The sequence below is a fragment of the Hipposideros armiger genome, unplaced genomic scaffold, assembly GCF_001890085.2.
Source record: "Hipposideros armiger isolate ML-2016 unplaced genomic scaffold, ASM189008v1 scaffold_97, whole genome shotgun sequence".
Lineage (NCBI taxonomy): Eukaryota > Metazoa > Chordata > Mammalia > Chiroptera > Hipposideridae > Hipposideros > Hipposideros armiger.
Window position 1 is genome coordinate 3,111,091 of NW_017731447.1, and position 22,592 is coordinate 3,133,682.

Consider the following 22,592-nt stretch of genomic DNA (forward strand, 5'->3'; position numbering starts at 1 on the left):
AGATCGGTCGACGGCCTCTGGATGGCCGCTCACGGCGGCTCTTGGCAGTTCACACCGGCTGTTGGCCTCTCACGTTGTCTGCTGGCCACACACAGTAGCTTATGACAACCCACTGCAGCAGGGGCTGCAGCCTATGCTGTCACCGGTGACTCATGGCAGCCCAGCTCTAGGTCGAGCTGTTGTTCACCATCTTAGCTGTAGAGGACAGTGTCACTGGCCCTCATGTGGGATCTGAACCAGGGTCCTGCTGCTCAGAGTGGGCGTCCCAAGCTAGCTCTTAACCAACGCGCCACTCGGCTGGCCCATCTGTGACTTTTGATTACACAAAGATTTTGCAGATATGACACCAAAAGCACAATCAATAAAAGAAAAATTTGACAAATTGAACTTCATCAAAATTTAAAGCTTCTGTTCTTGAAAAGACACTGAAAGAAGAATGAAAAGATAAGTCACAGACTGGGAGAAAATATCTGCAAAACACGTATCTGATAATATACTACTTATGTACCCATCCCTAACTAAACTATTTTGGTTTTCCTAAATAATACATATATTCAATGCTAGGCCTTTTCCTTCTTTCATCCAGGTAGGAAATGGGCTCTTCTAGATCCTTACCATTCATTCATTTACTTTGGCAGTGATGCCAGAAAAAGAAATTAAAGCATCTAGAGTATAAAGGAAGAGGTAAAACTCTCTATTTGCAGATGACATAATCTTGTATACAGAAAATCCTAAAGAATACACTAAAAATCTACTAGAACAAATAAATGAGTTCAGCAAGTTTGCAGGATACAAGAGCAATATACAAAATCAATTGTATTTCTATACACTTGCAATGAACAATCCAAAAATGAAATTAAGAAAACAATTCTATCTACAATTCCATAAAAAAATAACTAAAATACTACTTAGGAATAAACACCAACAAAAAAACGCAAAACTTATACTCTGAAAATTGCTAAACATTGTGGGAAGAAATTAAAGATAAGATCTAAATAATTAGAAGAACTTCCCATATTCGTGGATTGGAAGCCTTAACATTGTTAAGATGGCATATTCCCCCAAACTTATCAACTGATTCAGTGCAATCCCTATCAGAATCCCAGCTGACTTCTATGTAGAAATTGACAAACTGATTCTAAAATTCATACTCAATTGCAAGGGACCCAGAAGAGCCAAAACAATCCTGAAAAAGAAAAACAAAATAGGAGAACACACTTCCCAATTTCAAAACTTACAACAAAGCAATGGCAATCAAGACAGTGTGGTCTTAGCACAAGGATAGATGTATAGATCTATGTCATAGAATTGAGAGTCCAGAAATAAACCTATACATCTATGGTCAACTGACATTCAACAAGAGTGCCAAGCTCATTTAGTGGGAAAAAAATAGTCTTCTCAATAAATAGTGCTGGGGAAACTGGATATCCACATGCAAAGAATAAAGCTCTCACACCATATACAAAAATTAACTTAAAATGAATATAAGATCTAAAGTTATAAAACTCGTAAAAGAAAACACAAGTAAATCTTCATGGCCTTGGATTTGGCAAAGGATTCTTAGGTGTGACCAAAAGCATGAGTAATAACAACAAAATAGATAAATTGGACTTGATCAAAATGAAAGAAAAAAAAATTGTTGGGCCATCTGGGCTGAGCTGCCAATGGGCTCACCAGATGGCTCAGCTGGTGAGAGTGTGCTCTTAACAACAGGGTTGCCGGTTTGACTCCTGCATGGGAGGAGCGCTGCGCTCTCCCGCAACTAGATTGAAAGCGACAACTGGACTTGGAGCTGAGCTTGTGCCCTCCAAAACTAATGTTGAAGGACAACAACTTGACTTGGAGCTGACGGGTCCTGGAAAAACATACTGTTTCCCTTCCCCTATTCCCTAACACTGTTCCCTTTCCCAATTCCCCAATAAAATCTTTTTTAAAAAGTTAAAAAACAATTGTGTTTTGAGGGACACTGTCTTAGTCCTTTTAGGCTGCTATAACAAAATGCCACAGACTGAGCAGCTTATAAACAACAGAAATTTCTTTCTCACAGTTCTGGAGGCTGGAAGTCTGCAATTAGGGTGTCAGCATGGGTCGTGAACTTCTCCTTATATCCTTACATCGCAGAAGGGATGAGAGAGCTCTGTGGGGTCTCTTTTACAAAAGCATAATCCTATATATGAGGACTCCATTCTCATGATCTAAGTACCTCCCAAAGGCCCCACCTCCTAACACCATCACACTGGGGATTAGGATTTCAACATATTAATTTGGGGGCAACACAAACTTTCAGCCTATAGCAGACATCATCAAGAAAGTGAAAGAACAACCTACAGAAAGGGAGAAAATATTTGTAAGTCATATATCTGATAAGAGAATTTTACTCAGAATATGTGAAGAACTGTTGCAACTCAGTAATAAAGAGATAATAATCCAATTAAAAATGGGCAAAGGATCTGAATAAAAATGAAGTACTTGTCCATGCTACCAATGTGGATAAATATTGAAAACATGGTGCTAAGCAAAAGAAGCCAGTCACAAAAGACTACATATTATATGATTCCATTCATGTAAAATGTGCACAACAAGGAAATCTATAGAAAGAGAAAGTAGATTAGTGGTTGTTTAGGGCTGGGTTAGGGATAGGAGGGCAAGGGATAAAGAGTGATCATTCACAGGTATGAGGTTTCCTATGAAAAATTGTGGTGATGACCACTAGCCTTGGGGATGGTTGTACATATCATGAATCTACTAAAAATCATTAAATAGTACACTTTAAATGGGTGAATTGTATGGTATGTGCATTATATCTACAAAATTCTGTTTAGCAGTAAAAAGGGAATTAATTAGAAAGACACAGATTCTTGTAACCTAAAGGCAGGACTAGGCCTATTGGACCCTCACAGGCCCTGAAATTCTGGCCCAGACCAGGGGTCCTCACAGTTGTCTCTAACTTGCCCCATCAAAATCAACTTTGAACTCCTTAGAAAAGCAAATCCTCAAGCCACACCCAAACCTACAAAATCAGAAACTCTGAGGGTGCAGCCCAGTTTTAACTAACCCTCTAGGCAATGGGTAATAATGCCTGCTCAAGTTTGAGAATCACTGGCCTAGAGCACTGTGAGGAAGCCCAGAAGGTTCCATCTCACTCTGCTCTTTCTGGGCATATATTTCCTCAGTTGCTACAGACAGGCTTTCTGCATGGCTCACCCCCACACACACACACACACACACCCCACAGTAGTCTTCACCGAGGAAAACGGCCAGCAACTATTTCTAACTGTTTCGGTACACTAGGCAAATTGAGGCTGGCATCCAGTCCCAAATGCAAATTCTGGGGAAGGAACACAGGGGGCCCAGCTCGGGTCAGCAACCTCCTCAAGGTTGTTCTCAATGTAACCCTTGAATTACATTGAGACGGTTGAGGTTAGGAAGGGCCGGTTCCCAGAAAAGAGAAAAAGAAGGCAGAAAAATAATGAGCATCACTTATGGGCAGCAATAGAAGAAAATCTAGGGTTACTGACCACCGCAGTTTGTTAGGGCCTTTCCCAGTTTTAGCACTGAAGGTCGCATATTCTGGAAAACACCTCAGGCCTGAGCAAAGTAGAACATGGGTCAAGTGAGAAGTGAGGGGTGGGGCAAGAAGGGAGGGGCTATCACTTTGGGGGGGGGGTGCACAAAAGGAAGAGAAAGAGTTGGTGAGATTCTCAAGTAGGGCGTTGGGAGGTGTTCAGTGTCTTTTGGGTTGTCACCATGTCTGGGGGCTGCTAGTGACATTTCACATGCTTGGATCAGACCTGCACAAGTAGCTCTCCTGCTGAGAAACTCTTCTGTCACCAAATGAAAGCATGGCTAATAACCTAGTTGCATTTAGAATCGTCTGGGAGCTTAGGTACTTAGAAGTACCTAGAATGAGCTCTAAACCTACAGGCCCAGGGTTTCTGACTTAACTGGTCTAGGGAGGTTCCCAAGCATTGGTATTTTAATGTGCAACTGGGTTGCTGGGCACCATTGAGAATCAAAGTGACATTCAGAGAGGGATGAACCACAGAAGGTAGAGTCCTAGGAGGTGAAATATTTGGGAAATGAGGGAACAGGGAAGTTGGACCATCTGAGGCTGTAGAGAGATCTAGAAGGCTGGAGGACGATGATGAGGGCTTGGGGCTTGTTCATGGAAAGAGGCCCAGGAGTCCGGATCCAGCAGCATGGAACCAGAGCAGGTATGTGCTCAGTGTCTCTGAGGCAGAGTGGCAGGGAAGGTGCGAGTCATACTGGATCTAAATATGTAAATTCTTCAGGAGGCAGGAGCTGCCTGGTAAGCACTTTGACTCTGGGAAACGGAGATGCAGGCAGTGGGACAGGTGTGACAGTAGTTATAGGTGCTTGGCTTATTTACTGCCTCGGTACCTCAAATACACTGTTGCTCCAGTATTTGAAAAGCCTGTTGGTTTTGGGTAACAACCTATGATTTCCAAGTATCTCAATAAGACCAGAAACGACTGTTTGACTCCATATATTTGTAAAAGTGTATTTAATTACTTTCTGTGTTTACACTGAGCCAATTCCAAGGCACTTTCGCTGATCATTCTTGGTCCTTTTTGTGTGTTGGATGGGTAGCTATCATGATCCCTTTAGGCAGGCAGCCTAGGAAGGTAGTTACCTGGCTAGAGTCACATGGCTAGAAAGAAGTGGTGCTGGAACTGGTCTGATTTTCAAGACAGCCCTCTTTCCACCACACCGTATAAGAGAGTTATTTCTTTCTCTCTACAGACAAGTGGAGCCTTCTGCACTTGTGAGGAAAGGACATTCACCACCCTGCTTGGGCAACAGTTTGGCCCAAATTATACCAGCCCCAGTGCCATTGCTTAATACCCTGTGGTAAAACTGGTTTAAGGGTCAATAAACTGTGGATATAATATGATATAAAAATAAATCTTGTAGGAAGAAAGTTACTTTCCCCTTCCTCTAAAGAGAAGAGAAGAACCCAACAGAGGAAGGGATATTTTTGAGGGATAAAAGGAGTCAGGGGCAGCTTGGTGGACCTTTACTGACATGTGTGGTTTTTTTTTCTCTTCCATTGTCCCTGTGTTCTCTGTACTGTATTTCCTTTTCTGAAACGAACTTCACCTTGCTAGTGTTCGGAAAAATTCAAATGTCCTCAGCGCACTCCCACTTAAGCATATCAGAACAAGGCTTCTTTTGACTATGGGCAGCTCATTTGTGCTCTCATATTCCATAGAAATTTGTGATCTCTCTTCACCGTCCTCCTCTCCCAGTGCCTCCCACCAGCTGAATTTGCTTTGCAAGTGAAATCGGGTAAAAAGCGAGCCACCAGTGAGGGCAGTTCGGAGCCGGAGAGAGCCAGACAAAGGCAGATGCTGTCCTCAGCGCTGGAGTCCTGAGTGTGGGTTTAACTGAGGGAAAAGAGATTTGTTTGGTGCTCGGTTTAGGGCTGTCTCCAGTTGTGCAGCTGGAGGGATTTGGTCTAGGATATGTGCCCTAAGAGTTGAGTAGTCAGGGGCCGGCCGAGTGGCGCGTTGGTTAAGAGCTGGCTTGGGACGCCAGAGGGCCCTGGTTCGGATCCCACATATGAGGGCCAGTGACACTGCCCTCCACAGCTAAGATGCTGAACAACAGCTCAACCTGGAGCTGGGCTGCCTTGAGTCGCTGGCGACGGTGTAGGCTGCAGCCCCTCTGGCAGTGGGTTGCCATGGGCTACCGTGTGTAGCCAGCAAGTAAGCGGCCAGCAGCCGCCGTGAGCGGCTGTCCAGAAGCCGGCGACTGATCTGCCTCACCCGGGAAGAGCGCAATGATGGTGCCAACTTGGGCCAGTGAAGCAACGTCCTCCACAACTAGACTGAAGAACAAAACGACAGCAACTTGTCTCTTCCCCTTCCCCCGATTCCCCAGCGCTGTTCCCACCCCCCAATTCCCCAATAACAATCTTTAAAAAAGAAAAAAAGAGTTGAGTAGTCAGGAGAAGCTGGGCCAGGAGAGCCTTTTCTTGGAAAACAGCATGAAGATTCAGTCAACACTGATCCCTGAAGTTTAGGACTTCTTCAAGTTTATGGAGTCATTATTTTGGGAAAAAAAATTAGTTGTGCTGGTTTTAATAAACTATGTTTCCTAAAAATGTAAATAGTCATTATAAATAAAAGTCAAATAATATAAATGTTAATGCATTTAACAAATATTTATTATGCACCGGCCACATGCCAGGCACTGTTCAAAGCACTGTGGATACAAGTGACTTAAAACAACCCCTGTCTGCATAGAGCCTACCTGTTAATGGAGAGAGTAGCCAAAAAATGAAAAAATATGGGATCTGTCAAGTGGTGATAAGTGCTAGGAGGAAACACACAAAAAAACACAGTATAAATCCCTCAGTACCCCATCACCAGAGATAACCATTGTTAACATTTTGTCCGACATCTTTCCAGGCATCTTTCTTCGCCTCTATATAAATATAGATAGAATTTAATATCAGTAGGCATTTTCACATGCTGAGTCATAACCTGTCTTTTTCCAGTAATATTTTCTGACATATTTTCATGTTAATAAATAAAAATTGACTTCAATTTTTTTCCCAGCTTTAACTTTTTTTTAATTTGGAAAATTTCAAACATATAGAAAAGTAGAGAGAATGGTATAGTGAACACATTTACTTATCTCGCACGTTTAACAGTTGTTAACATTTTGCCATATTTACCTCATCTATTGGGGGGCAGCGGTGGTGAGGCTTATGTCTATTAAACTAAATTACAGACTTCACGAACATCTTACCTGTTCTGTTTCTACCCCAAGCGGGTGAACTGCAATTCAATGCTGACAGTATCTACCTGAAGTTAGTATCAGACTCCACAATTTCCCCCCAAAATTCATGTCTACCACTTGTCTGTTCCCCTTCCCCCAATTCCCCAGCGCTGTTCCCATCCCAATTCCCCAATAAAAATCTTAAAAATATATATATATAGTCAATAATATTGTAATAACTATATATAGTGTCAAATGGGCACTAGATTTATCGGGGTGATAAATGGGAGGGAGGTTGGGAGACAAGGTGAAAAAGGTGAAGGGATTAAGAAGTACAAATTGGTAATTATAAAATAGTCATGGGGATGTAAAGTAAAGCATAAGGAACATACTCGTAGTCAATAATATGGTAATAATATGGTAATAGCGATGTGCAGTGGCAGGTTGAGTAGTAGACTAGTCAGGGGGATCACTTCTTAAATTATACAAATGTCTAACCACTATGCTGTACACCTGAAATATAAAGTGATATTAAATGTAACTAATTAAAAAATTAAAAAGGGAGGGAAAGGTGAAGGAAAATAAGAGGTTCAAATTTCCAGATATAAAACAAATGTCATGGTGATGTAATGTACAGCATAGGGAATATAGTCAATAATATTATGGTACTGTGGTATCGTGTCAGATGGTTGCTGGACTTATCATGGTGATCACTTCTTTAGGTCCACAAATGTTGAACAACTATGGTGTACACCTGAAACTGATATAATGTTGTATGTTAGCTATATTTTTTGCAGGTTTTATTCTTTTTTTTTTTTTTAGCTGAGCCATCCTGCTACCTGTTGGCAGCTCAGCGGCTGCTCAGCTCGGGCTGGACTCGAACCGCTGTTGCTCAGAGCTCAAACTCTTGAGCGAGCTCTTAACCAACTGAGCCACTCGGCCGGCCCTATATTTTTTAAATAAAAATCTTAAAAAAACTTTTTTGATGGTAGGTGACAGAAATTCAATTTGAATGTTAGGGGGAAAAAAGGAAGGTTTTAAACAACGCAAACAAGAAAGGAATAGGTATTGGGGGAATACCATTGGCCACCCAGTTACCTTTGCAACTTCTCCCTAAAGTGCAGGGGCTCACCTCACCTTGGGGTTTGAAGGATGGAGAAGCAAGGATCAGGGGATGAGAGAAGACAAATAAGGAGGATTGTGCGGGGCCTACAATCTACACTTAGTGTAACCTGAAGTCACAAGCACCATCTCATGGCAGATCTAAGCTTATATGGAAGTTCCCATGGCAGCACCATATAAAACTGGAGAGGACCTTGTTTATTGAGGTATAATATGCATATTCAACCTTCGAGTAAGCTCACCACTAGTGAGTAAAAAAAATACTAACTCTGTCTTTCCTTCTTTCCCTCAGAAAATCATCTCCTTGCTTAAAGCAAATGTATTTCATTTTCCTGAGGGTGTGGGGGCCCTTTTTGTTGGGAGTGGAATTGAGCACATCCAACTTTACATCAGAGTTCAGTGTTCCTAGTGTGGCCACTGTACCTAAGGATTAAGAGTTATAGAGGTTTTGGTATTTCAAATATTTTATTTCAAATTTATTATTCTAACAATATTTGATGCTGCTTCCAGATGAGTAACATGTTCAAGATAAATAAGTGCATTCACTAAACCATTTGCTCTACTTTTCTGTTCTGTCCACAGCACATTCTTCTAGTTCTCCACTTTCCCCTCTGGCTACTTCGTCCTAGCTCTACTTCCTCTGCCAGTCCTTTAAATAGTGTTTACCTGTAGAGACCTGCCTTGGTTCCTTTTCTGCCTGGATCATCTCAACTCTCTCCTTGTCCTCACCCACCACCGATGACTCTCAAACCTGTTTTTTCAATCTTTTCCCTGGCTTCATTCTCACACTTGCTATACTGTCTGCTGACCTTGGCTGTCTCAAAAGTGCCTCAATACTCAACATACCTAAGATTCAACTGACTGGCTTAGCCCCTGCACCCCTCTCCACTTCCATAAAAGCTGTTTCTCCTTCCAGCTTCTGTTTCCTCTCCTCATACCCTATAGCCAAAACAATCACTACATTAAAAATCTTCTGAAATTAATCTTAGATATCTCTATCTCCATCTGCCAACAGTTCACTCTTGGCTACCTTCACTCCTCACCAGGATTATTACAACAGTTTCTTACTTCTGCTCTTGTCACCTGTCCCCTGCTCAAATCATTTTGTGTTGCAGCTAGAATGATTTTTCTAAGACTAAAGAGCTAAGAGAAAAATCACTTAAAACATTTACTAGGCACCCACTATATATTAGACAATGACTTGAGGGCACAAAGATAAGTGAGACACTGTTTTTGTTGTTGTTATTTTTCTTTTTTGTAACTGTTGGCCAAATATCTATGTGGTATTTTAAAAATTCCTAATCATAGAACTTTTTAAAATTATGGCTTTATTGAAATGTAATTCACACACATGAAGTTACATTCCTGTTTTCTTCCAAGAGTTTTTAGTATATTCACAAAGTTGTGCAACCACCACCACTATCTAATTCTAGAACATTTCATCTCTCTTTTCTAGCAACAACTAATTTACATTTTGTCTGTAGAGATTTGCCTTTTCTGAACGTTTCATATAAATGGAATCATACGGTATGTGGCCTTTTTTGTCTGGCTGCTTTCACTTTGCATATTTTCAAGGCTTATCCACATTGTAGCATGTATCAGTACTTCATTCCTTTAATACTTAATACTCCATTGTATGGATATACCACACTTTGTTTATCCATTCATCAGTTGATGGACTTGGGGTTGTTTCCACTTTTTGGCTATTATGAATAATGCTGTATAAACATTCATACAAATGCACTTGTTTTCATTTCTCATGGTATTTACCTAGGAATGGAACTGCTGGGTCATTCGGTAACTCTATGTTTAAACTTCAGAGGAATAATTGCCAGGCTGTTTTCTAAAGTGACTGCACCAATTTGCAATCCTACTAGCAGTGTGTGAGGGCTCCAATTTTTCCATATCCCTGTCACCATTTATTGTCTATCTTACAATATTTTAGCCATTCTAGCGAGTGTGAAGTGGTATCTCATTATGACTTTGGTTTGTATTTCCCTGATGACTAATGATGTTGGCATCTTTTCATGTGCATTTGTATATGTTCTTTGGAGAAATAGCTACCCAAATTCTTTGCCCACTAAACAAATTGTTGAATTATAAGAGTTCTTTATATATTCTGGATACTAATCCCTTATCAGACATATGACTTGCAAATATTTTCTCTCGTTTTGTGAGTGGTCATTTCACTTTTGTAAGTGTCCTTTGACACACAAAAGTTTTTAGTTTTGAAGTTCATTTTATCTATTGGTGTGTTTTTTGTGCCGTTATCTAAGAAAACCATTGCCTAATTCAAGGTCATGAAGATATGTTCCTGTTTTCTTCTAAGAATCTCTTACATTTAGGTTCGAGGATATTTATTTATTTAGTATATGGTACAGGGTAGGTCCAACATCATTCTTTTTGTGTGTGTGTGTGTGGATATTCATAGAACTTGTTAACTGTATTCAATTGCTTGTCTTTCTTTGCAATTAGACTGTAAACGCCACAAGGACAGAGACCAAGGCAGTCTTACTAAATCTTTTTTAATGAATGGATGAATTAGGTAGCCAAAATATCAAGTTTCATTTCTTTTCTGAAATTATATCAACTCTATGCAATAACACTGTTTTCATTGTGATGTTGGCAGTGAAAATCCCTTGAGAACAATTTAGAAACAAACTAAATCACAGGATAATAGGGATTGTACCTATTTCACAGGCTTTGGAGTGAAACTGATTTGGATTCAAATGCTGACTTTCATTTAAGAACTGTGTACTACATTACCTACTTCTTATTCCGTAAAATAAGGATTTAGTTGGTTTAGTTGTTAAAAATATTGAGATCTTGTGACTACAGTGCTTTACACATTGTAAGCATTCATTAAATAGCATTTCTTATTGCATTAATGTTGGGAAATCCGTTAACATACCTTTCGTCGTCGTACAGATTTCAGGATTTGTTTTCTTTTGTGAATTGAGAACTGTTAGACCACTGATGTTTTTGATTCAGAAAAGCATACACAAAAACACAATTCAATGTGGCAATGACCCTAAAGATGCATGCAGACTCTGGAATTCAGTGTCGTAACAGAAACACCCTTTTGAGCGTAAGAACTTAGTGGAAATAGGGGCTGAACAGGGGCTCTAGGCATTTTGAATTTATTTCAGTGTGGCACATATTTCAGGTTTGTACAACAGTTATTTGATTACGTGTCTGTCTTCTGCACTAGAGTCAGCATAGAAATCCTGTCATCGGTCATCTTTGGATTTCCAGTACAGTGGGCACTCCACGTATGGTTGAATTGACGCGTTTTGGCCACGGGGGTCAGAAATGATTCTCTGAAGAGGGATGGAGAAGTTGGAAGGCGGAAGGAAGACCTGGGATCCATGGCCAAGGAGAGGAGGGCAGCGCAGGTATGGGACACACGAGGGTCCTAAAACTCCAGTCGGACGCTAGGAACCGAGTGAACCACATGCGATCACTTCTTCCCGGCTCCCGGCCTCGCAGGGCCACTTCCGGGAGAGGGAGGAGAGACAAGAGGAGGCGTGCCGGGGAGGAGGCCTTTTGCACTGCACCAGGCGGAAGTGTGCCAAAGGTATCGGTGCGGCCGCTTCCGGTCCGGTTACGCGGTTTCGATATACTGCGTGGTTTGTCGTGCCGGGATAGACTTCTGAGGTCAAGTCAGCGGGTGAAGAAGTGGTCATCCGAGTCTCTACTCAGAAATCTAGAGTCTAGTGCGAGGATCTGAAAAAAGGCCAGGAACCTGAATACGCTCTAACCTCTGTTTCCGAGGGGGCAACTTCCACGGGGAACCCCTCTGCCCTGGTAACGGCCAAAGAGGAGATGGCGCCAGTCCGGGAGCGCTTGTGGTCGACACAGTAAGGAAGCGCGAAGACGGAGCAACCCGAGAAGCCTCGGGAGAAGAATCAGAGCCGTCGCTGCCGCCACCACCGCCGCCACCATGGAAGGGGCAAAGCCGACATTACAGCTCGTGTACCAGGCAGTACAGGCGCTTTACCACGACCCAGATCCCAGCGGAAAGGAGCGCGCCTCGTTTTGGCTTGGGGAGCTGCAGCGTTCGGTGAGGGGCCCAGAGAGGCCGTTCAGCCCTAAAGGGCAAGGCTGGGGTGGGAACTAGGCTCGAACCTGAGCTGGAGCCCGAGCCCAAGCCCGGCGGTTGGCCTCGTGAGGTCCTCCTTGGGGAGGAGCTATTGCTGTGGGGTGGGGCTGGAAGCTACATCTACGCGGCTTTTCGGAAACTAGTCGCAGCTGGTCGGTCGCGAACTGGCCCTTTCCCCACCCCGTAGAATCTGATTTGTATGCCCTGTACTTTCCTGTGGCTTCGTTGTGGTCCTCATAAGTTTTACCCTTGCTGCTTGCTTCTTAGGCCCAGCTTTTCCGTTTTGTCTTCCTTCAACAGAATCCAACCCTAGTGTTGCTTCGTCTTCCACTTAAGGATGATTTATCCCTCTCCCCTCGGTGTCCCAAGTGTTGCGTTCAGCAATTCCTTCCCAGTCATAGCCTTAACCTCACTGTTCCCTGCTGATTTTTTACTCTAGCTTGAGTTCATTATTCTCGCAACTTCTCAGGTTTCTAAATTCTTATACACGTGAATTTCCCCCCGTGTTTTGGAGTGTAACGTAATGTAAAGGACAAAATATCAATTTTGGTTTCAGAAAAATCTTTGCAGTTCTCATTTTGCTATATATTGGTTCTCAAACCTGGTCTTTTCTGTTCATAAGATATCATAGCTGCCTTGATTATTCCATGTAACTGTGAGGATCCAGTGAGGAGTTTAATTGCAACCTATTGTACCTATTGTATTTATGCATTCTTTGATTCGCATCTTATGCTTTCTTCTCTAGTTTTCATACTCATACTTTGCTGTGCATTTTGTTTTTGTGTGTGAACTTGATCTTGCTGACTTTATCTTTCTTATTTTTGCATTTTATATTTCCACGCATTTAAAACAATTGCCCCTCCCCTTTCATTTCTTTTTAAAAACTAAATAACTGGTATTTCAAGGTGCTCTGCCCTTTAAAATCAGCTCCTAGGCTGCAAGTGCATAATATTTAAAATTTCGCCACCTTGACTTAGTGTTTGGTTTTTGTAATCTAAAGAGAGTGACAAGTTAGTGACGAGTCCCTGATCTACATATAGTCTTCAAAGTATAAATAGGAGAAATGCTACACCATACCAAAAGTCACCTCTTCCCTACTAAACCTGCTTATTGTTATGTGTATTTTAAACCAGTATTTGAGTGCTTACCATGTACCAGCAACTGTGCTAGGCGTTGGTATGTGGAAATGAATCAGATAAAATCTGCTTATCACATAGGATGTTTGTGATGATTAAATGAGTTAATACCTACAAAGAGCTTAGAAAAGATCTTGGAACCTAGAGCCAGAAGGGATAGGAGAGGGCGTGGTTACTCGAACTCTCAAGAAAAGTATGGCGTTGGCTACCTTGAAAGGAGTGGTAGTTTTTGGTTGAAGGGACACAGCCAGCATGAGGTGACTGTAGGGAGGAAGCTGGAGGAATAAATATCTTGACCATATTCTCCTAACCTCCTCCTGGGAGTCCCTATTGGGCAAACCCAACTGGCAGCTAGGGAATATGGGAACCTGTTGATAGAGTCCATGTAGGTCAGCATACTGGAGCAGAAAACATGGTAGAGAGGGTGGAAAAGCGGACCTGGAAAATACCTAACATAGCCACACATTATTTTTAGGCAACTTTAGCATCGTGATTGACATTTTAGATAAAACTTTGGCCACTTGATTCCTTTACCTCTTTTTCTCAGCCATTTGGTCATATAGTCACATCTTGAATTTTGTCATTATTAAAAAGTCACCAGCCCCCCAAATCACTAACTCAATCACCTTGACACACTGTCACACCCTGGATGTTTGTTTTTTTTTTTAAAGATTTTTATTGGGGAATTGGGGGAGGGAAACAGTGTTGGGGAATTGGGGAAGGAGAACGGACAAGCTGCTGTCCTTTTTGTCTTTGGTCTAGTTATGGAGGACGTCGCTTCACTGGCCCATGTTGGTTTTATCATTGTGCTCTTCCCGGGTCAGGCAGTCGCTCGCTGCCCATTGGACGGCAGCTCATGAAGGTGCACAAAAGCGCACGCCAGCTGCCAGCCAGCCCCACTGCAGCCTATGCCATCGCTGGCGACTCAGGGCAGCCCAGCTCCGGGTTGAGCTGTTGCTCACCATCTTAGCTGTTGAGGGCGCAGCATCACTGGCCCATGTGGAATCTGAACCGGGGCCCTGCTGCTCAGAGCTGGCGTCCCAAGCCAACTCTTAACCAACGCGCCACTCGGCCGGCCCCCTGAATCTTGTCATTTTAAAAAAGTCACCCGCACCCCAAACCATTAACTCACACATTCTGCTACGATCGCAACCCACTCTTTTTCCAGTTTGCTGGCTCAAGTATCTCAAGTAACCTCATGTAATAGTTTTTATTTTTTGAAGTCTTAAATAATTTTAATTATCAAAATTTAAAAGTTTTCATTTTTAAACTTAAAAACATTTAAAAATAAACTTTAAATACTTTTTTTAAAGTTATAAAATGGAAATTTTACAAGAAAAAGACGTAGGATGAAAAGGAGCAGTTATATATAGACTTCCTATGAAAGATGAGAATTTAGGCTCCTTTCACTTTCTCTCATCCCATCCCTCTAACAATTATATCGCATTTTTGGTTAAATCAGTACACATAGTATGCATAGCATGTATACTATGGTAATATTTCCTTTATGCGCAACTTTTTTTTCTGATGGTAAACAGCTTTTTTTCCACATTTGCTTCATTTTCTATATATCTGTAGTAATTCATCCCAAACTTTCTGTCAGTTAAGTGTGAATACCCTCTTAGTATGATCAAACTGGCAATCTCTTTCTTTTTTTTGGTGAAATAAAACCTTTTCTGAGAGCCCTCCACCCCCTTGCTCAAATCTGGCCTGGTTGTTCTCCAGGTCTGTTGCATAATTATCATGGGATCTCCATTTAACACTATCCTAGGGAATTCCCTTCACCTCGTTCTTGTATTGGATGTGCTGAATCCTGGATCCCATGGTCTTTTCTTGGTGTACTCCCTCATTGTCTTTCTGTGAGTCTTTTTTTCTTGGACTGCTTTTACCCTGAGAGAAGTCCTTTAGTCTGCCAGTGTATTATAAACTAGGCTGCCTGTTGGGGAATGAGTCAGGGAATGGATCTCACCACTAAGTATGTTGGCTTTATTTTAACCTCCCATTTTCAGTATGATAGTCCTGTCCTTAGAAGAGTCCACAGTGCTTCTGCTTTAGTCTTCCCAAAGAAAACCTTGAGTCTTCTGTGATGGTGGGAGGATAGTAGCCTGGCCACTCAGAAACAGGGAGAAAATCTAGGAGTCTAGCTGCTTATACAGATTTTGAACCCACGCCTTTGTTTTCTGTTCCCCCTGTGTGTCTGTACCCCCTGTACCTGGTACTCCTAATTTCTGAGCCCAACTGGAATTTTACAAATGGATCGGTTGGCCCCTGGGTGGCATTCTTATCCCATCCTCCCTTCCTACCCCCTAGGCTTATTTCAGCTTTCTCAACACTTGCTTAAAACAGTTAACACTCATCCATTAGCTTTCTGGTTTCCACAGTTGTGTTAATATCAGTCCTGTTTCCATTCTCTTTGTTCTTGTGGGTTCCCCACCTCAGCATTTTTTTTTTTAATCTCTTTTACTCTTATTTTAGTGAATTTTTGGAAGGGACCTAAGGGCAAACAGGTTCAGTCTTGTTAAACAGAAGCCCTTGCATTCATTTTTGAATTTCATCAAAACCTTTTTCCATGGACTGGCCCCTACTTTTTCTGTTAGGTCTTGTCTTTACTGCTCTTTATCCATTTTGGATTTCAGGGTGTATCATTCTAGTCACTTTCTTAAATATACCATCAACCCTTCACCCTGATTTGGTAAAACTTCAGCATGGGTATATCCAAGTCATTCTCCATTCTTTGTGAACTAGGTGCTCTGCATCTCATTTTCTGAATTCTCAGGAACCTTGATCTTTTCATTATCCTGTGTCACACTTGCATCTTCAGACTCCCTCTTTATTGGGTCTTTCCCACCTGCATTCAAATAGCTGTAGTATCTCCCATAGGAAGCAAATGGTTTTGGGGGGCAAAAGAGATGGGAATGTCACCTTTGTCCAATTTTGTGATTTCTTTGATTCTTTCTTACCTGTGCTTTTACTATTACTCTTTCCTAATGCTTTCTTGAAATGAAGAAACTAACCCATCTTTTCAAAACCCAACCTAAATTCCACTTTCTCCTTGAAGTCTTAACTGATTCTTTTCCATTGGAAGTCATTTCTGCCCCCACTGAACACCTAGAGGGCTTTATTTAATTCCATTTATTTATTTATTAATTTTTACTTTTTCAGAAATTTGTTTTGTCTCTCCTACTAGACTGTAGGATCCTTTTATTTGTTGACGTGATCTGATACCCACAGTTGAAGGAATAAACTATGGTTGTCGAGAAAGAAACGATCAAGATGCCTGACACACAGGTTCTTAAAAATGGTTGTTGAATGCCTAGCGGCTTGTAGGCACTTCCAAAGGACAGTTGGGTAACTCCAGTTTGCCTTTATGACTTTCGTTTATTTTTATTTATTTATTTAAGATTTTATTGGGGAATTGGGGAAGGGGAACAGCCAAGTTGTTGTCCTTCAATCTTAATTGTGGAGGGCGCAGCTATCTCAGCTCCAAGTCCAGTTGCCATCTGGCCGCCCATCGGCAGCATGCGGCCGCTTAGCTCAAGGTGCCGTGTTCAATATTAGTTGCAGGTGGGCGTAGCCCCCTATCCCATGCGGGAGTCTTAACTGGCAACCTTGTTGTTAGGAGCACGTGCTCTCACCAGCTGAGCCATCCTGCCACCTGTTGGCAGCTCAGCTCGGGTGCAGCTCACTGGCCCATGTGGGAATCGAACCAGCGACCCTGTTTCTTAGAGCTCACGCTCTTAACCAACTGAGCCACTCCGCTGGCCAGAATTTCATTTATTTTTGATGCTACTCTCTACCATATCTATGAGTAATTGAAAATAAACAATGTTAATCAGTTTCTTGTGTTGGTGTTTTCAGGCTTTTCATTCTTTAAAACAACCTTGATGAGATAAATGTATATTGCTGTCATTTATACTTTGAAAGACTTGGATACAGAAAGAAACTTTTTGACTCAATAGGCTTTTTCAAAGTAGTCACTAATTGACATTTTAACCCAAAGTGTTTTAGTGTAGTAACAAGCATAGTGTTTTAATTTTCAATTTTCGATTGGTAAGGAACAGAATTTGCCTGGTTTGTTTCAAAACCACTTTGAAGAATACACATTTTGAAAAGAATTATTCTTTCTTCCCTTCATCCCTCATTTACTAATCTTAAGAGTTATTCAGTATAGTTCTAATAACCTGGTGAAAATAAATTTGATATAAAGGTGTAATTTGAATATGGGTTAGCCCATGGTATGAGTGTTAGCATCTTTTCTCTTTCGTTAATATTTGAATAAAACAGCCATTTTCTGAAGAATCAATATTCATTACTCTAACTTTTTTCCACCAGATTTCTTGGAAGCAACCTACAGCCATCGTTTTGTTTTATGTGATAGGCAGATGTCACTGATATCTTCAAAGTATTTTAAAAGAAAGAAATTATTTTGAGACAGATCTTAAAGGAAACCTATGTACACCTAGTTGTTTACTTTGTCTACTCTCCAGTAACCAAAATTAGTAGACAATGTAGGAAGCAATGGAAGGAAAGACCATCTTTTTATAGGGCTGATGAATTATGTATGCTACTCATTTGTTCTAAGTTTGTAATTTATATTATAAGGAGGAGATTACTTTTACAGAGACAATCTATGGATTAGAGTTTCCTTCAAAATTTTTGTAGTTCAATCTGGAAACTGAGAAGGAATGATGAAAAGCATACAAAGCATAAATCAAATGAAATCAAATCATGTTTTGATGGACTAAGTTGGCATTGTCATGTTTGGTTTATGACGCATCCTTGGGAATTTTGTTCTTCTAAGTACCGTATTTCCCCATGTATAAGATGCACCCTTTTTCAAAAAAATTGTTGGAGTCTGAAAACTGGGTGTGTCTTATACAGTGGTTATAGATATTTTTACTTGCATTTCCTGCAAGTGATGAGGAGTTGTATGAATTTATGAATAAAACTTGAGTTCAATAACTTTATGTAATACATTTTTTTCAAATATTGGGCCCCAAAATTAAGGTGCATCTTATACATGGATGCGTCTTATACATGGGGAAATAGGGTCTTAGGAAGGCTACAGATCATGGAGTATCAGCTTTAAGCTTTTTTCCTAGTCATTTTCAGCTGTAATTTCAGGATTCTTTAGCCTAGTTCTAAAATGTAGCGTCTTTGGTTTTTCTCTATCAATTGCTGTCATTGATTTGATTTATTTGAAAATCTAGGCATTTTTTTATGCTTACGCTCTCATTTTCCAGACAAGTGACCCTTAAAATATAACAAGTTTTTGAAAGGAAAGCCTTCTAGAAAATAGAAAATGTTCGCAAACAACTTCTATGGATCAGTTAGTTCAGTGAACCTAGAACTACAGTTGATCCTCGAACAACGTTGGAGTTAGGGGCACTGACCCCTTGCATAGTTGGAAATCCACATATAACTTTTGACTGTCCAGAAACTTAACTCTTGTAGCCTATTGTTGACCAGAAGCCTTACCAATAACAAAGTTGATTAACACATAGTTTGTATATTATATGTGTTATGTATTGTATTCTTACAATAAAGTAAGCTAGAGAAAAGAAAACATATTAAGAAAATCATAAGGAAAATACATTTATAGTATTTACTGAAAAAAATCCGTGTATAAGTAGACCCGTGCAATTCAGTCCTGTGTTCAAGGATCAACTGTACTGTATGCCTTGCATTGCTGGAAACTACATATAAGTAAATGATAAAAACTGAAGATCTTTCTCCCAAAGAATTTACCAGTCTGGCTTTGTCATCTAATATGGTAGCCATTAGCCAGATGGCTATTGTGGCTCTTTAAATTTAAATTAATTAAAATGAAAGAAAAGTTAAAATTAGGTCGTGGACAGTGCAAATATAGACATTTTATGTCTGGTGTATTGGAGCCTGTGAATGAGAATTTGTGGTGGTGTACCTGTTGACATGGTTGTGTGTTACCTGGTGGCATTTATCCACATTTGGATTAGTTTATTTTTTGTCTTCCCAGGCTTGGACCAGAGTTGATGGTTTGATTGAGGATATAAAATTATCAGGGCACTGCTGCATTTTCTAATTATGATAGTTTTCTTCCAAAGCCACCCAGATATTTCTTCAGCATTCTTTCCTGTTGATTGCACTGATGTTTATGAGGGAAATGGAAAATATATTTTATAGATTTTTTTATTTTGGTAAATATTTATAGCAATATTTAATATTTTAATCATTTTTAGGTGTACAATTCATTTCCATTAAGTACATGTTGTTGTGCAACCATCACCATGACCCATCTCTAGAACTTTTCCATCTTCCCAGACTGAAACTCTTTACCTATTAAACAGTAACTCTCCATTCTCTTTCTCCAGCCCCAGCAACCACCATTCTGCTTTTTGTCTGTGAATTTGACTACTCCAGGTATCTTATATAAGTAGAATCAGCTATATAATATTTGTCCTTTTATATCTGGCTTATCTCACTTATTATAATGTTTTCAAGGTTCATGCATGTTGCAACATGTGTGAGAATTTCATTTTTTAAAAATAATTGTGGTCAAACATACATCACAAAATTTATTATTTTAACCATTTTTAAGTGTACAATTCAATGGCTTTAAGTACTTTCACGTTGTTATGCAACCATCACCACCATCCATTTCCAGAACTTCTTTCATCTTATAAAACTGAAAGTCTGTACCCTTTAAACAGTTAACTCCCATTTCTCGCTACCTCCAGGCCCTAGCAACCACCATTCTGCTTTCTGCATCTCTGAATTTGACTAGGTACCTCATACAGATGGAATGATACAGTATTTGTCCTTTTGTGCCTGGCTTATTTCACTTAGCATAATATCCTCAGGGTTCATCCATGTGTTGAAATGTCATCCCTTTTTAAGGTTGAATAATAATGTGTGTACCACATTTTGTTTATCCATTCATCTGTCGATGAACACTTGGCTATTGTGAAAAATGCTGTTATGAACATGGATGTTCAAGTATTTGTTCGATCCCCAATTTCAAGTCTTTTTTTTTTTAAAGATTTTTATTGGGGAATTGGGGGATGGGAACAGCACTGGGGAATTGGGGGAAGGGGAACAGACAAGTTGCTGTCCTTTTGTTCTTCAGTCTAGTTGTGGAGGACGTTGCTTCACTAGCCCAAGTTGGCACCATCACTGCGTTCTTCCCGGGTGAGACAGATCAGTCATCGGCTTCTGGACGGCCACTCACAGTGGCTGCTGGCTGCTCATGCTGGCTGCTGGCTACACAGGGTAGCCCGTGGCAACCCACTGCCACAGGGGCTGCAGCCTACGCCATCACCGGCGACTCCCAGCAGCCCAGCTCCAGGTTGAGCTGTGTTGTTCAGCATCTTAGCTGTAGAGGGCAGTGTCACTGGCCCTCATATGTGGGATCCGAACCGGGGCCCTCATGGCATCCCAAGCGAGCTCTTAACCAACGCGCCACTCGGCCAGCCCTCAAGTCTTTTTTGAGTGTATGTCCAGAAGGGGAATTGCTGGATCATATGGTAATTCTGTTTTGTTTTGTTTTGTTTTGTTTAGGAACTGCCATACTGTTTTCCAGATTGTATAGAATTTTAAGCTCTGTTGAACGTAAAAGCAAATTTAATTCATAGAAAGTTGAGATTGCTCTGATTACCTCTCCTGTATTTCTCTAGCTTGTACCCTGGTACTGAAATATTTCTAGAGAGTGTTTTACTGTTGTACTAGTAAAGCCCCAGAGAGAAGGTTTATTTCTCTTTTAGAAGTTCACAGTCCTGCTAATGGTGATAATTTTGTAGTGTTTGGTATGCAGAACCTTTCAAAAGTACCGATTTAATTTTCCTCTTTCTGGTAGAGTTTCTAAAATGAAAATATTGTGAAACGTGTAGTCTTCTTTTGGTAACAAATTTTCTAACGGAGTGTATTTACATTATGGTTTTTACTTATTTTTCTCTCAGGCCCATAGCATAATTCTTTTCAGTTTTTCTCTGTACTCATTGTTTTGTTGTTGTATTTTCTGTCTCTACCATGATGTTATAATAGTAATTAAATAGCCCTAAAGCAGAAGAATATACATATTTGAAACTAGACTTGAAAATATACATTTTCACATAAGCATTTAGAGTTTTCTAACACTTCAATGTAATTGTTACAATACTTTAAGCTAGACATCTCACATTTCTATAAGATTGAAAAACTTGGATTTTCAGCACAGTGTTAACATGCTGCTAATACCCCATTCTTCTGATTTATATGAGTTGTTACAGACTTGCTCAGATAGGCAGGAATAGAGACCAGTGAGTAAAAGAAATACATTTTTTATATTTTTGGTTTTCAGGAAGCCCTCACACGGGCTACCTATTTGCTTCAATTGAAATCATTTCTAGCTTGGCATTTTCTACTTTTAAAGCAGGGCTGCCTGATATAATTAGTAAGGCCCACAGTGAAGCTATTATGGAGGAATGCATGCTTCAGTCACCCCCAACCCAAGTTCATTTTATGTACTCAAATTCATTTATCTTTTTTTCACGGCCATTTTTGAGGTTAATATTCACATATATAGGTGACTGAGGGTTTTAAATTTGGATAGAAATTCTTTACACTTGTCATGAAAGAATTTTGGCAAGAATCTCAGTACCATTATGTGTGACTGATGGCTACAGATTTGAGCCAAAATTCATTTGACTGAGGTCATTATGACATAGGGTTGTTTGAAAACTCTTGTCCCAGAAACACTGGGCTTGCATCAGAAACTGAGGAGCCCACAGTGTAAAGTGCTGTCATTTGGTCTTGATTCCTTTCGTTGAGCTAAAGATAGAACAATGCATATGGACACCGTAGTCTTCCAAAGTTGACTTGAAAAGTGTTTGAGTGTTTATTTCTCCTAGAATTTCAATAGTTTATGATGTTTTAAAGAATTATTTTTAGCCAGGAATCTCTTCCCTCTCATAAGGGAAATAATATCTCCCTTTTAATTTTTCAATTGTTACGGAGATGGCTGTGAAAATGTAACTTGTCTCCATAAATTAGCTTTTTGCCTCTAGAAAAGTTTATGCATAAAAGGATATTCTGTGGGTATCAGAGCTTGTTAGCGGCTTTATGATTATTTTTTGTTGACACCCTGCTTTTGGAGATAGTTGTTTACTCATCAGTGCTGTGCTGAAGGTATTAGCTAAGTTTCATTTCACCATGGTTGCTGCATTTCAGGCCATCTTGCAAAACAAGTTATTTTGAAAGAGATCATTTTTAGGTAGTGATGGTTATCTTTTGAGCCCCATAGCTTATATTTTTCTTAATATACCCTCAAGCTATTTTTTCTCCCAGCTGTCTTAAGAAAACCTATGAGAAAGTAACATGTGACAGATCTGGCAATTTGTAAAATTTTTTTTTTTTAAAGATTTTTTTTTTTAATTGGCGAATTGGGGGGATGGGAACAGCACTGGGGAATTGGGGGAAGGGGAACAGACAAGTTGCTGTCATTTTGTTCTTCAGTCTAGTTGTGGAGGACG

At 40.4% G+C, this 22,592-nt stretch overlaps 1 protein-coding gene across 1 annotated transcript in view; it reads left to right on the forward strand.

The window, feature by feature from the left end:
- Positions 1-10,418: 10,418 nt before the first annotated feature.
- The window catches only part of TNPO3 (transportin 3), an 88,863-nt gene continuing 76,689 nt past the window's right edge, over positions 10,419-22,592 (forward strand). The window contains exon 1 of the mRNA XM_019646091.1: positions 10,419-11,932. Within this exon, the coding sequence (XP_019501636.1) occupies positions 11,813-11,932 (120 nt within the window). The 5' untranslated portion in view covers positions 10,419-11,812. The remainder of the gene's footprint in view (positions 11,933-22,592) is intronic.